This window comes from Pundamilia nyererei, unplaced genomic scaffold (assembly GCF_000239375.1).
Source record: "Pundamilia nyererei isolate P.nyererei 1_Seehausen unplaced genomic scaffold, PunNye1.0 scaffold00395, whole genome shotgun sequence".
NCBI classification, from domain to species: Eukaryota; Metazoa; Chordata; class Actinopteri; order Cichliformes; family Cichlidae; genus Pundamilia; species Pundamilia nyererei.
The window spans coordinates 359,818-372,485 of NW_005187796.1; the positions used below are offsets into that span (position 1 = coordinate 359,818).

The 12,668-nt window shown below is 41.9% G+C and overlaps 1 protein-coding gene across 1 annotated transcript; it reads right to left on the bottom strand.

Annotated features, from left to right (window-relative positions):
* Positions 1 to 850: 850 nt before the first annotated feature.
* LOC102192376 (Nance-Horan syndrome protein-like) lies at positions 851 to 11,626 on the bottom strand (the record flags this gene model as incomplete). Its single annotated transcript, XM_013915911.1, has 11 exons — positions 851 to 1,743; positions 1,901 to 2,042; positions 2,258 to 5,446; positions 5,718 to 5,870; positions 6,223 to 6,354; positions 7,416 to 7,608; positions 8,820 to 8,861; positions 8,985 to 9,029; positions 9,260 to 9,307; positions 11,252 to 11,388; positions 11,474 to 11,626. Coding segments are annotated over 11 exons (4,868 nt in total), but the record flags the coding sequence as incomplete, so codon positions are not given.
* Between the last annotated feature and the right edge of the window lie 1,042 nt (positions 11,627 to 12,668).

Here is a 12,668-nt window from a genome sequence, read left to right on the forward strand (position 1 = left end):
CTTTTGGTGAAACATGGCACAGCTCCATGTATACATGCAGAGATTTACAAATTCCCTGCTTAAAACCACCTCTGGTAGAGAAAGGCCACTGTGCGATTGTCCAGAATTAGCATGTATCTTAGACAAATAGGCGCAAGCCCTTGCTCCTTCTTATTAAACACTCAAATCCAAGACGAATCAGTTTAGATCACCGGCAATGTGGTACAAATGTCAACCAAATCTTTCTGCAGAGAAAGATTCATATAATACAAAAGAACCACAAAAATGTCAACAGAAACCAGGATCCAGGGGATGTTTCCATATAGGTTCATGCAACATGGTGAAACTTTATCATCATGTTCTGAGAAGCAATTTTACAAAAATACATGCATCATGTCATCTTTTTGGATATAATTTATGTGAAGAAATATATGATTGGCTCTGTGTGATATACTCTCTATGCCAGGTCTGCAGATGGAAATCCAGTCTAATAAGTCAATGCTGTTTTGAGAGATAACTTCCACAATGAGACAAACCTTGCTGGTTGGCAGGAATATTGAATATGGAGTCTAGGAAGTTGATGCTTTGGGCACCACAAGTTAAAAGAATATTAATTGTCATAAGAATTTTTAAATTGAATAAGAAAGCAGTTCCTCAATGACATACACACACCCACATCATTCACAACACAAGAAGTAGAAATATCAGTGGATGTTGCATGTGCTTGCTCATGCAAACACAAACGCACCTTGTCTACACTCCACAAAATTTCTTTTTATAATTTTTCAAACATTTTGAACTCGTTATTTCTTTCTTTCGTTATTTTTTTAAAAAGATAGTTCAATCAAAATAAGTCTTGCATTTTTTTTTCGATGAGGGAATTATTTATTTAATACACTATTTTTTCATAGTTTTTCATAACCTTTATGGTTCAAATCCTCACAACAGTTTGACACCTTAGTATAGAATAAAATATCCACAACCGGATTTATTTCTGCAACAGTCAGATTTTGTGTGTCATAAGAATTACACCATTGGCCTCGATGACACAGCCATCCAAGAAAAGTAGAAGGGGCCGTTTGAAATGCAGGGCACAGCTAAGAATAGAGGACATCACGCATCGGGTGGCTTTAGGATGATCTGTCATCATGGGGGCTCCCATCTGAGTTCTCGGTCTCCCCTTCAGAAATGGCTTGCATGGGGGCTGTGTAGAGGCGACTGCGTGTACTGTAGCGACTACTGTTGGCTACAGGGGGTATCCGAGAACGTCCTTGTCGAGATGCAGCTGACATAGGCAGGGTTTTCGATGCAAAACTCTCAGAGTTGGCTCTGGGAAAAAGACCTGGTATCTGGATTGGGTCGAGGCCAGAAATGGGGCTCTCCTGGAGCGTAGAGGGTGGCTCCTCTCCCTGTCTAATGGGCCCTTCCTGGACAGACTCCCCTGGTGTTTTAGGGGTAATAGGGCTTTTCAGAATCTCTGTAGCTGACATGCGATAGCTGGAATCAGTTCTGCTTCCCTTTTTTAGCAACAAGAGTTTAAATTCCTCGTTCGACGTACTTGATTTCTTGGCGCTGCGATAGATTGGTACAGGGGCTCGTTGTGACCCAACAGCAGTGGCTAAGGTAGCTGGAATGTTGAGAGGAGGTGCTGGAGGGATAATGACGGTGGACACGTTGCTGGGGGTCACTGGTACTGGAGGGCAGAGACGAGACTTAGCATTTAAGTCGCCAGAATCTTTACGACCCAGGACCTTTCTCTTGGATCTAAATAAGGAAATCACAATACAGTCACAATTAAAGTAAAGACAGGGAATAAACAGAAAACATAAACATGTAGCAGAGTCAGTACAAAAAATTGTCTAGAAAATAGATATATTACAAACACTGCATAGACATTGTAATTAAGTATATTGACCAGTACCTGTGTATCATGGCAAACAGGTCCTCAGTTGTCCGGGTCTTATTGGGTGACGTGAGAATGATGTCATCATCCACTTTGGTGTCATCCATCAGAGGGGAGAGCGAATTATCACTGGGTGTGGAATCTGTAGCACACAACATCCCTAACACATGTCATCTGGCTGTCTGATCACTTAGTATACAGTTGATGAAATAGCCATCCCTTAAACTGCCTTTTTTTTTTTTAGAATTTTAATGTTGTTTTGTGATACAACAGCTTAATATTAATAAACATCATGGCATTTTGTGAGATTTTCTTTATTTTTTACAAAATAATACCCTACTTCTTCTGGAAGTGGTATTTTGCTTAGAAACATACCTTTACTGAAGTAATCCTCAGTGTCAGGAGTCGTGGAGTCATCTTTGCTTTCCTGTGGCTGTTGTTGCTGGGCACTTCTGGTAGCACCTGATGTCACTTCCTCCTCTTCTTCCTGTTCTTCGTGTCCTCTATTTCTTGGGTCACTGATTAGGTAAGAATGCAATGTCTCCATTGTGGTACCAGGCACTTTGATTGGACTAGCCCAGGGCCCTGAGTCTGAGTGGGATCCCCCAGCAAACTCATATGCTGGGGGTGGAGGATGATCTGATCGCATACCTCCTCTGGGACATACAGGTCTAGGGGGTTCTTTCACGTGCTCTTCCTCTTCCTCCTCTTCATCTTCATCATCATCATCATCCTGGGAGAAGGAGCGTTCTCCTAAAACCCTAAACTCAGGATGTGCACGAGATGAGTGGGTGAGCCCTCTGAACTCTCTATGAGAATGGATGTGTGTGTGTAGATCCACAGGAGATGGATGGGGAGCACGTGGGACAGGTCGATGCACAGGTGAGCTGTCCTCAGAGAGGTCTGATGATGGGTCCATTCGGGTTCGGAAGGCAGTCATAGCCCAGAAAGTTCCAGGTCCATAGCGGTCCTGTCTAAGTAGCAGGCTTTCATAAGATGGAGGCCCATCAGGATGACGGCCAGGAGGTGTTGGTTGTGCATGCTCAGGGGAGGAGGTGTGCTCGTGACCTGGTGGTCTAGGAGGAGGTCTGCGAGGAGGGAGAGGCCTAGTGTTAGGAGGTGGCGGAGCCAGAGTAGAAGCACTAGGAGGACATTTGGGTCTTGTAGCAGTTTCTGTTACACTTGGTGTTTCCTGGTCTGTAGTGTAAGTAATTTGTGGATCTGCAGATTGGCTAACAGAATGAAGCTGCACTGATCGAAGAGCAGACGGTGTTATCGCTGACAGATTTGAACTAGGAATTGTTAATGTAGAGTTTGAACTTGGTGGTGGGTTGGTATTTGATGCTTCAGGAGCCAACAACTTTGTGCCAGTGGCTAAAACATTTGCAGCTCTGTGTTTGCTATGGTGCAATGTGTGCATGTGGTAAGTCCGGTGGGATAACGTGTGTCTGACATAGCCACCATGAAGGATACTGAGATCCAGCTGAGAAGGTGGAGGGGGAAAGTCTGGGTCTCTCTTATAGCAAGAGGAAATGGAAGCTCCATCTCTGGGGAAATGCTGCAGGGAAGCGAGAGAAGACTTCCTCTCTGGTACTTTGGGCTTCCTCTTGCCAGTTGAAGGAGACAATGGTCCTGGGAAAAATGCTGCCGAAGATGTGGGCAGGGTTGATGTAGGTGTTTCTGATTGGCTGGAATAACCACTTGATGGTGAAGCCAGACCAGCCAGTTTCTCAGGAGACCCTAGTTTGAAGTCTTCAGGTGGGAGTGGTGAACTAGTTGCCACGGTGTCTGAAGCCTGGGTAGGGGCCTGGGTTTGGGTTTCTGTGGAAGAGGAAGAGCTGTCTGGTGACTTGATACACTCCATGACAGTAGTGCCTGTGGCGGTGCTTGAGTTGGACATGGATGTGTACTCACCATTGTTGGACTTCAGTTCACTGTTATGAAGCCAAAGGTCTGCATAGTCAGATTGCACAGCACCTTCATCTTTAAATGAGTGTGTATCTGCAGAGCTGAAAGACATGGGCTCTACTATGTCCACGGTTTCCCCCAGTCCCATTCCCCATGTTCCCAAAGGCTCTGCCACTAAACAGGATGTCTGTAATGGTTCTGGAGCAACTCCAAGCTCTAGGTCCAGTTCCAGCTTCATATCTGTGGAAGACAAAGTAAGCTCCTGCTCAATAACCATCTTTGGTTGATCCTGATCTGCCTGTGTGTCCGTTCCGACATCAACACTACCACTGGGTTCCTTTAGTGAGGAGGTTCGTTTGGGTGGTGGAGGTTTGACTTTCGGTTTCCTTAATGAACGAGATGTCCTCCCCAGGGTTAGAATGCTTGCTCTGAAGTCAGCTGAGGGCTCAGGGTAAACTCCATGTGATAGTGGTGCTGCCACAGTGTTGGACTGACCACAGTCAGGCCCTTGGTCTGCATAGTTATACATGTATCCTCTATAACTCTGATTACACTCTCTGATATGCACAGAGGAGGAATAGAAACCTTCTGTATCAGATGGGTAATGAGAGCCAGGCTCTGTTTCAGTGTTGCTCGTTTTGTCACTGAAGCCAGCTTGGTCTTCAAGGCTATGTTTAGAGCTGTACTCTTGGGTTACCCCATGGCTCTGGCTCAGGTTTTGGGTCTGGTCAGGGTCTTGATCTTGGTCAGTCTGATCTTGGTCTGGAGGGTATGTCCACTCTCCTTCACTGGCTGTACTGACCCCTGCATCATCCAGCTGGTCTGTGGCTGAGGATGTGAATGAGCTTGATCTGTGACCCTGGCCTTGGGGTCTGAGGTCAGAGTGATATGAGGGATCGAGGGAGAACCCCTCATCAATAGCATTGGGCACGGTGTTGAGTGACAGCTCTGAATCACAGTGGGATGAGCCTGTCAAGGGTGGAGAAGAGGGTGGCGGGATGGTTTCAGATGTTTGTGAGGGGCAGGTAGAACTAGAACCACTCCAGTTCCCGCTGGATGACTGGTGGTCTTCTTTGTGATCCACATGGCTGCCTAAGACTCCTGTTGTAGACACTGAATGAATAGGGCTACTAAACGTATCTGAGCTTGACGAGATCTCGCAGCTGCCCATGTCAGCCTTACGTGGTAACCGTGAACGACCCCTCTCCATCCAGCTATGCTCTGGGCTTCCACCTCCTCCACCTCCTCTGTCTCTCTCCCCAGTTCGCTGCAGCCTTTTTAGGCTTCCAAGCTGTAGCGGCTCTGGAGCTGCTTGGTCATCTGTGCTCTCCTCTTCATCCTTCATCATCATCATCTTCATTCTTGGACTGGGGCCAGCTGGAATAAAGTCCTCTGCTTCGTAAGGTGACAATTCTTCATCCTCATCATCATCGTCATAATTGTCATCGTCATCCTCATCACTATCCATCAGACGTCCACCCTCTCGTGGAAGGCTACGGGAGCGCAATCGCCCACCATGGGATGTGGCTGTGGTGTATGTTGAGTCTGATTGGTCACCAAGAGAAGAAATATTTCCTGTTGAATGGGACAAAGAGGCAGGAATTCCCTGATGGCCTCGCTGAGCTCTAATACGCCTTCTGGAGGGAGCAGCTGTACCTGAAAATGAAAAAACAGAAAAGAGAGAGGGAAACAGATGGAGATATTTCTTAATGCATGTGGCCTGTAGATTGTAACTGCAAAAAAGAATTAATTATAATTCCAGATCAAGTTTAGGGATGAAAGTAGATAAGCAGCTTCGAAATAATTTTCATGCAATGGGATCTAGAGGGTCTTTGAAAACAGAGTAGATTAATCAAGGAGGAACCGTGCTGTAATGTGTGGTAAAAGTGCTCACCCTAAAGAACCTCCTCCAGTATCAGAAACTTACATGCTATAAGAAAATCATCTGTCTGGCAGCCAGAGTCACGAGTGTGATGGAGGCGACCACTGACTGAGAGTTCTTCCTGACAGAGCGAGAGTTGATGTGGATTGGCATGGATAATCACTGTGCGCTCTCTTGCCACAGGTGATTCATCGGAATCTGAAAGCAAAGAATCAAAGTGTCTTTACTTTCGGAAATATCCTGCGCTAACTTTTTCATCTGAGTTTTTCTTCAGAATGTGATATCCACAAACAACCCCGCAGGAAGACGAACCCTTAAATAAACAACAACTTTGTTTTTTAATATCCTTTTGGCTCGCATCTTTAAACTTTACAGATAATTGTGAAGTTTTTTAACTCATGATCAAAATAATTCACATTTAAGCCTCTTTAAAAATGGAGAACCAAATTAGCTGTTTGCAAAAAATACATGTCATCTTTTTTATTGCCAAAAGTACAAAAATACATAGTATAGTAAAATACTATGTGAGAAGGATTTTATTATAACATACCCATATCGTGCTGTACTCTTTTGGGTATTCCTGTTATGGTTTTCCTCCTCCTTAGCTTCCTTCTCCTCTGAAGAACTGACTGAGAATGGACTAGAGAGCATCGAGCACTTGCTTCCCTGTCAAACCCAACTCCTGTAATAACAACAATGTATATATAAAATGTTGTTTAATAATCTTTTTAAAGAAACTATCTGGTATGATCCCAGGTTCGGGAATATCTAGATGAGAAAGTCTCTGTTTGGGTCCTGACAAAGGCCAGTAAAAGTCATCATCATCGTGCTATAATGATTTTAGCGTAGGCTGTATGTTTGTTCCTGAAGTCCTCCAAGATGACTGGTTCAATCTTGATTAAACTTACCCTATAAACTGCCTAGGGTACCAAGATTCACAACATCTATATGGCAATTGATTAGAATATTTACTTCAAATAAAATGCACTGTTTTTTTTTCTGTGTATGTGTATATAGAAACTGCACAATCGAGGCCAGTTACACCTTTTCTATGCATGTAAATAGAATCTAACATTTGCACGTTCATATGCTCCTTACACATGCGTTTTAATAGTCACCGTAGGGTTTAAGCCATAAGAATTGTCAAGTTTTTATTTTCTATCCGGTACGATTCTATACCATTAACTATGGGTGAACGATGGTCACAACAGATTGCAGAGTAAGGGGAATCTTTCCAGACATGCGCATGGTATGGCCAAAGAACCGTGATAGTTGTAAAAGGCCGCAAGTAGTTGCTGCAAACAGCAGGTTTGGCTGTTCTTTTCTTTGAGGCAATATATTTCTTTGCCACTTCAGTTGCATCTTAATTTCTGTGTTTACAATTAAAAGTTCCTATTATTGCTATTAATGTGCGGTTTAAAGCGTTTGACCTATTGCAAATGGTAAAAGTACTGCCCTTTCCTCTTTTAGTGACTGTGCAAACGTGTACTTTAAAACAGTGTTGAAATTCATATTTACTAGTAACTATGTAGTTTGTATGTAGTTCTTAAGTAGAGCTTAAGCTATTAAAGCTTATGATCCCAACATTTACAAATAACAGAACAGATACGTTTAACAGTAACAGCCCATGAATGAGCTGTAGCACATACCGAATAAGGCCTGTGCATTATATGTTTCAGATTATCAACTGATTTAAATGCTGTTTATTTTTCAACTTTATTTTCTCTTTCTTCTTTAACTTACCTGTGACATTGATCGGGATGATACAGGAAGAGATAGCATGAGAATCGCCAGATGACTTGTGATCTGATGGTGGGACATTTTCCTTTGACCAGTTTGTCTGCTTATCCTGGGTTGAAGGTGCACTGGGGGCTGAGGCCTGGGCTCTGTTGCTTCCCAAGACCTCACCGCCTTCACCTTCCCCTGTAGAGGTAGCCTGTAAGAAACAGGCAGATATTGGCAGCATTAAATGTGCGTTAGGCTTTAATTTAAGAAAGTTACAGATTAACAGTAACTACTTACATTGGTGAGGTGAATCTTTTTTTATATTTTTATATTTTATTTTTTTACAATTTTTCTAACAATATCATATACACTCATGGACACTTCATTAGGTACACTTTGTTCAAATGATGAATGACACAAATATCTATTCGGCCAATCACATGCCAGCAACTCAAGATATTTAGGTTTGTAGACATTGTCAAAATTATCCAACAGAGATGAAATTCAAGAATCAGAATGGGGAAGTGATTTTGAATGTGGTTTGGTTGTTGGTCACAGAAGTGTACCCATCTTCTGGTCGCTGCTTTCTCAAACTGGCTTTTTGAACATGACAGTGAGTTCACTGTACTCAAATGACCTCCACAGTCATCAGATCTCATTCTAATAGATCACCTTTGGGATGTGGTGGTGGCACAGAAGATTTACATCCTGGATATGTAGCTGACAAATCTGTAGCAACTGTGAGTTTATCTTGTCAGACCAAAACCTCTGAACAATGTTTCCAGCACCATGTTGAATCTATGATATGAAGAATTGAGGGAAAAAGTGTCCAATCCAGTACTAGTAAGGCGTACGTAATGATGTGTCCAATGAATCTATGCAATAGCTAAGTCTAATTCAAAGTACTCCACACTGAAAGCTGTAGCTGAATGACTCAAACTACTAAACAAGTAATATGATAGGAAGATTAAAAAAAGAAATCAAAACGAAAAAGCTTGGTACCTTTCTATTCCATGGAATGAAGATGCAACTTTCAATAGGGTGAAGTGAGTAAAAGCACTCAAACTAAGAACACAAAATATAACAAAAAATAAATTAATTAAGTCGATGAAGTGACATGTGAAATCCAAAAGATTTAAAGTAATTCCACATAAAAAGATTAAAGGAAAATCAAAAGGTGACAACTGAACAAGGCGGTGCACTCTTTTCAACCTTTTCTCCCCAACAGATATTTAATCGATGCTGCTACATGTTCCTGTTCTTCAACCCAAAACCCAAGAAATTTTTTAACATATGTTATATAGTAACAATCCTGCATTTATCTCTTAACATAAAAGCTGTAAAAAAAAGAAGAAGAAAAAAACGGTGTACAAATATTTGACATCAGACGTCAGGTATGTCACTCTGACACATCTTTCTTACCTTTCTTTGGATCGTCTGAACATCTGCTTCTCTTGGCCTCTCCTGTAGTAGAAAGAAACACGCACATAAAAGCAAGCATTTTTTTACACACACAGGCAAATGTTGTAAAGTCTGTCAGGACTGAAAATGATAAATTTTTGGCCAAGTGTAAATGTTCTTTCTTACTTTTCTCTGTATGGTCTGGATTTCTGATTCTTTCACAGGCCTCTCCTTCAAGAGTTTTCAAAACAAGAAAGAGTAGAGCGAGTGTAATTAAAAACACACAACCTCTACACAAAAAAGTTCCAAAGCAATTAAAAAAATAGAAGTGGTATAAAAGATGTAGCATGATAACATGTAGTTCCAGACACACAGCCTTAACTGTGCACAAATGTGCATATAACATAAATTTCACATTAGCATGTGTCAATAGAAAAATCACAAACAAATTTCTGTTTTACCTTCCTGGGTTGATAGTCTAAGTCTCGCTCCCTTTCTGCTCTCTCTTGCTGCATGCAAAAGTTAGAATAAGATATTTTATCATTTTATTGGAAGACACGAAGTACAGATTTCATAAAAACCAACAAAAAGTTGTGCAAACAGCACCACACGACAATTTGAACCAGTTAAGGAAACACTTTAAGTTTATCTAAGCAGCTTATTGTCACCTGTACACAGAATTCAAAGTAAGCAATTTTCTGATTTCATATCAATCAATCAATTTATTTATAAATATTTATGTTGGCGATCGTGGCTCAAGAGTTGGCAGGTCGTCTTCATAATCGGAAGGTTGCCGGTTCGAGCCCCGGCTCGGACAGTCTCGTTGTGCCCTTGGGCAAGACACTTCACCCGTTGCCTACTGGTGGTGGTCAGAGGGCCCGGTGGCGCCAGTGTCCGGCAGCCTCGCCTCTGTCAGTGCGCCCCAGGGTGGCTGTGGCTACAATGTAGCTTGCCATCACCAGTGTGTGAATGGGTGGATGACTGAATGTAGTGTAAAGCGCTTTGGGGTCCTTAGGGACTAGTAAAGTGCTATACAAATACAGGCCATTTACCATTTATAAGCACATTTAAAAACAACACAGGTTGACCAAAGTGCTGTACATAGCTGTGATGACCCACTGCACCCTGCCTTCCTTTTGGCTCATGTGTGTCTTGTTTGCAGGCACTGGAGAGGCGGAGTTCCCGTTTACAATCAGTGACACTGGCAACACCTGGGCCAGTGTGCCAGGACTCTATATAAAAAGCCTTTAGGGGATAGTTTTGGTTGGCTCTGAGACACCAGGTTGGACTTTGGCTGCGTTAGGTTTGGTGTTTTACTTTTGACACTATTAGATGCATCATCTTCCACTCATACATCCCTTTACACACTACTGATGGTACTGATTACACTTACCACTGTTTGTTTTTGACAGTAGGGTTTCTTTTCTGTTTTATTTATTTAAAAGAATAAAGCAGCTTGGAATACATTCCTAACCATGTCTGGGGGTTTTTTTTTTTTGTTGTTGTCATGACTGTAAGGCCCGGTTCATGACAAAAAAGTAAAAAGTAGATCAAACACACACAAAGAACAAAACTCAGTCACAATTAAATTATGTGTTTTTAAACGGGTTTTCAAAAATGTCAAGTGATGAAGAGATCCTAGTTTAAAGAGGCAGATTGTTCCAAAGTTTGGGTGCAGCAATCGCAAAGGCCCGATCTCCTCTGGTTTTTAGCCTGCTTCTAGGGACAACTAGACTTATCAGCTGACCTGAGAGTTCTATTAGGAGTTTTTTTTTAGTTCTAAAGCTATGTTTTCAAAATTGTCAAAACTGTTACTGATTTGACAAGTGGATCTGTTGCATCTGAGCTCCACACACAACATTCACAAATGCAAACATTATATTGGTTCAGAGCATGGAGTAGTTTCTCCTACTTGGAGCCACACGGCAGAATTGTTTTAAGACTGGTTTACACAACTATCATGGACAAAATAACTCACAATGATAATTTTATCACGCTATAAAAATATGTGATTGCAGCAAAAATTATATCAATCTAATTAATCTCTAACTTTCTTTATTGTGTGTTTGATTACTTGTGTTGCATAGGAATCGCAATCAAAATATGGGTGGAGGGAGGTGGAACTCTGACACTGTAAGTATATGAAAATATTATCTCCTTTTATTTTGTTTTACAGGAGTCAACAATAAGTGTTAAGGTGCAATATCAAAATACATGCATTTGACTGAAGAAGAATCTTGGAGATACTGATGCCAAATACCAAATTTTATCACAACTTTTGCTACAGATATTAACTGACCACTGATAAGATGCACAGTCCTAAACGAGGATTTATGAAGCAAGAGAAGTCCCTGGTGTAGTTGCTGTCATTTACGGTAAACCGCATCTTAACTCCACCCTGTTTGTTAAACGTAACATACTCTTAGTTCATGTTACTCTCAGTGAGTCCTTACCGCTCTTGCCAGGCGACTCCTCTGTTGCCGCCGGATGGTGTGGGGCGAAGGGAAGGTGGGCATGGGGGGCGCCACTGAGATAGAGATGGTCACTCTGTTTCTCTCCCGACTCGTGGACCGCTGCCGCTGTTGTTCGTCTGTGAAAACCGAACACACGAGTACAAATTTCCAATCCATACTTTGTACATAATGCAACTTTGCCCCTGATTTTGCCTCTCTCACCTTGGTGCAGAGCTCTGAGACTGAGCTGAGCGTTTCTGTGCAGCTCCTCCAGACACGGCGGTCGGGTGCAAGGATGAAATACATTGTGCTGCTGGTGCCATGGAGCCTGATAGTGAACCGACAGCTTGCTCTCTATGTCGAGGTTTGACACCGCTAAGATGAGAGGAGAGAGACAGAATTAATTCTCTTAAATAGAATCTTTGATATGACTATCCATGTTTAAGTTTTAACTTGGGACTCTTGAATTTGCGTGTACAGTCACAAACTAAAATATGGTTTCTACATCATAAATAAACAGGACACGCAGAAATCAAAATTGTCTCCAAAAAAATTGAAGCAAAACAACAATTCTATGAATTGATGATGAGGAGAAGAAGGAAAAGCGATCAACATCATCGAGGACCATGTGAAGAAACAGGAGAGAGATGCACTAAATTCACAGAAAGACTATGACAAGCTCCCCAAGATGCTTGAAAAACCTGCCCATAAAATGCTTTAGCATAAAATTAGGAAAGCTGCTGTTGTGCTGAAGGCCAGCACAATAAATGTAGATATAATGTAGTCTTCATTCAATTAATATGACATTAATTCATAAATAACTTCACTTTTGGAATTTTAAATAGTTTTGAAGGCAATATCTATTTACTTTTAGAAGAAAGGGCTTTTGCAGAGTGTTTTGCGCACACACATACAAGTATATCCTTCGATCCATATTCTTAACTATTTGTTCAGTTCAGGGTCATTAGGAGGCTCGAGCCTATTCCAGCCGTCACAGGACTAACACAGACAGAAAGACAAGAATTCACTACCACCTTCACACCTTTGGCCAATTTAAAATCACCAGTTAACCTAACAAGTAAGTCTTTAGACATGCTTGCAGGGGGAAGCTGGCGTGCCCGAAGAGATCCTACGCAGGCACAGGGAGAACATGCAGGCTCCACACTGAAAGACTTCAGCCAGTCAACCTTCTTCAAATCTGTTTACAGACAGAATTTGCCAGTCTCTAGTCTGTATGTCTTGTGGATGAAAACACGAGACAAAGCCCTGACACACCAGCAGGTGGCAGCTAAACCCACACCTTAATCTCTGAACATACCAACAGACCACTGTAAATTTCGCAGTCCTTCATGTTTTTATTGCAACAAAGATTTCACCAAAGAAAAATTTCTCCCATTATAAATGAAATATATATATA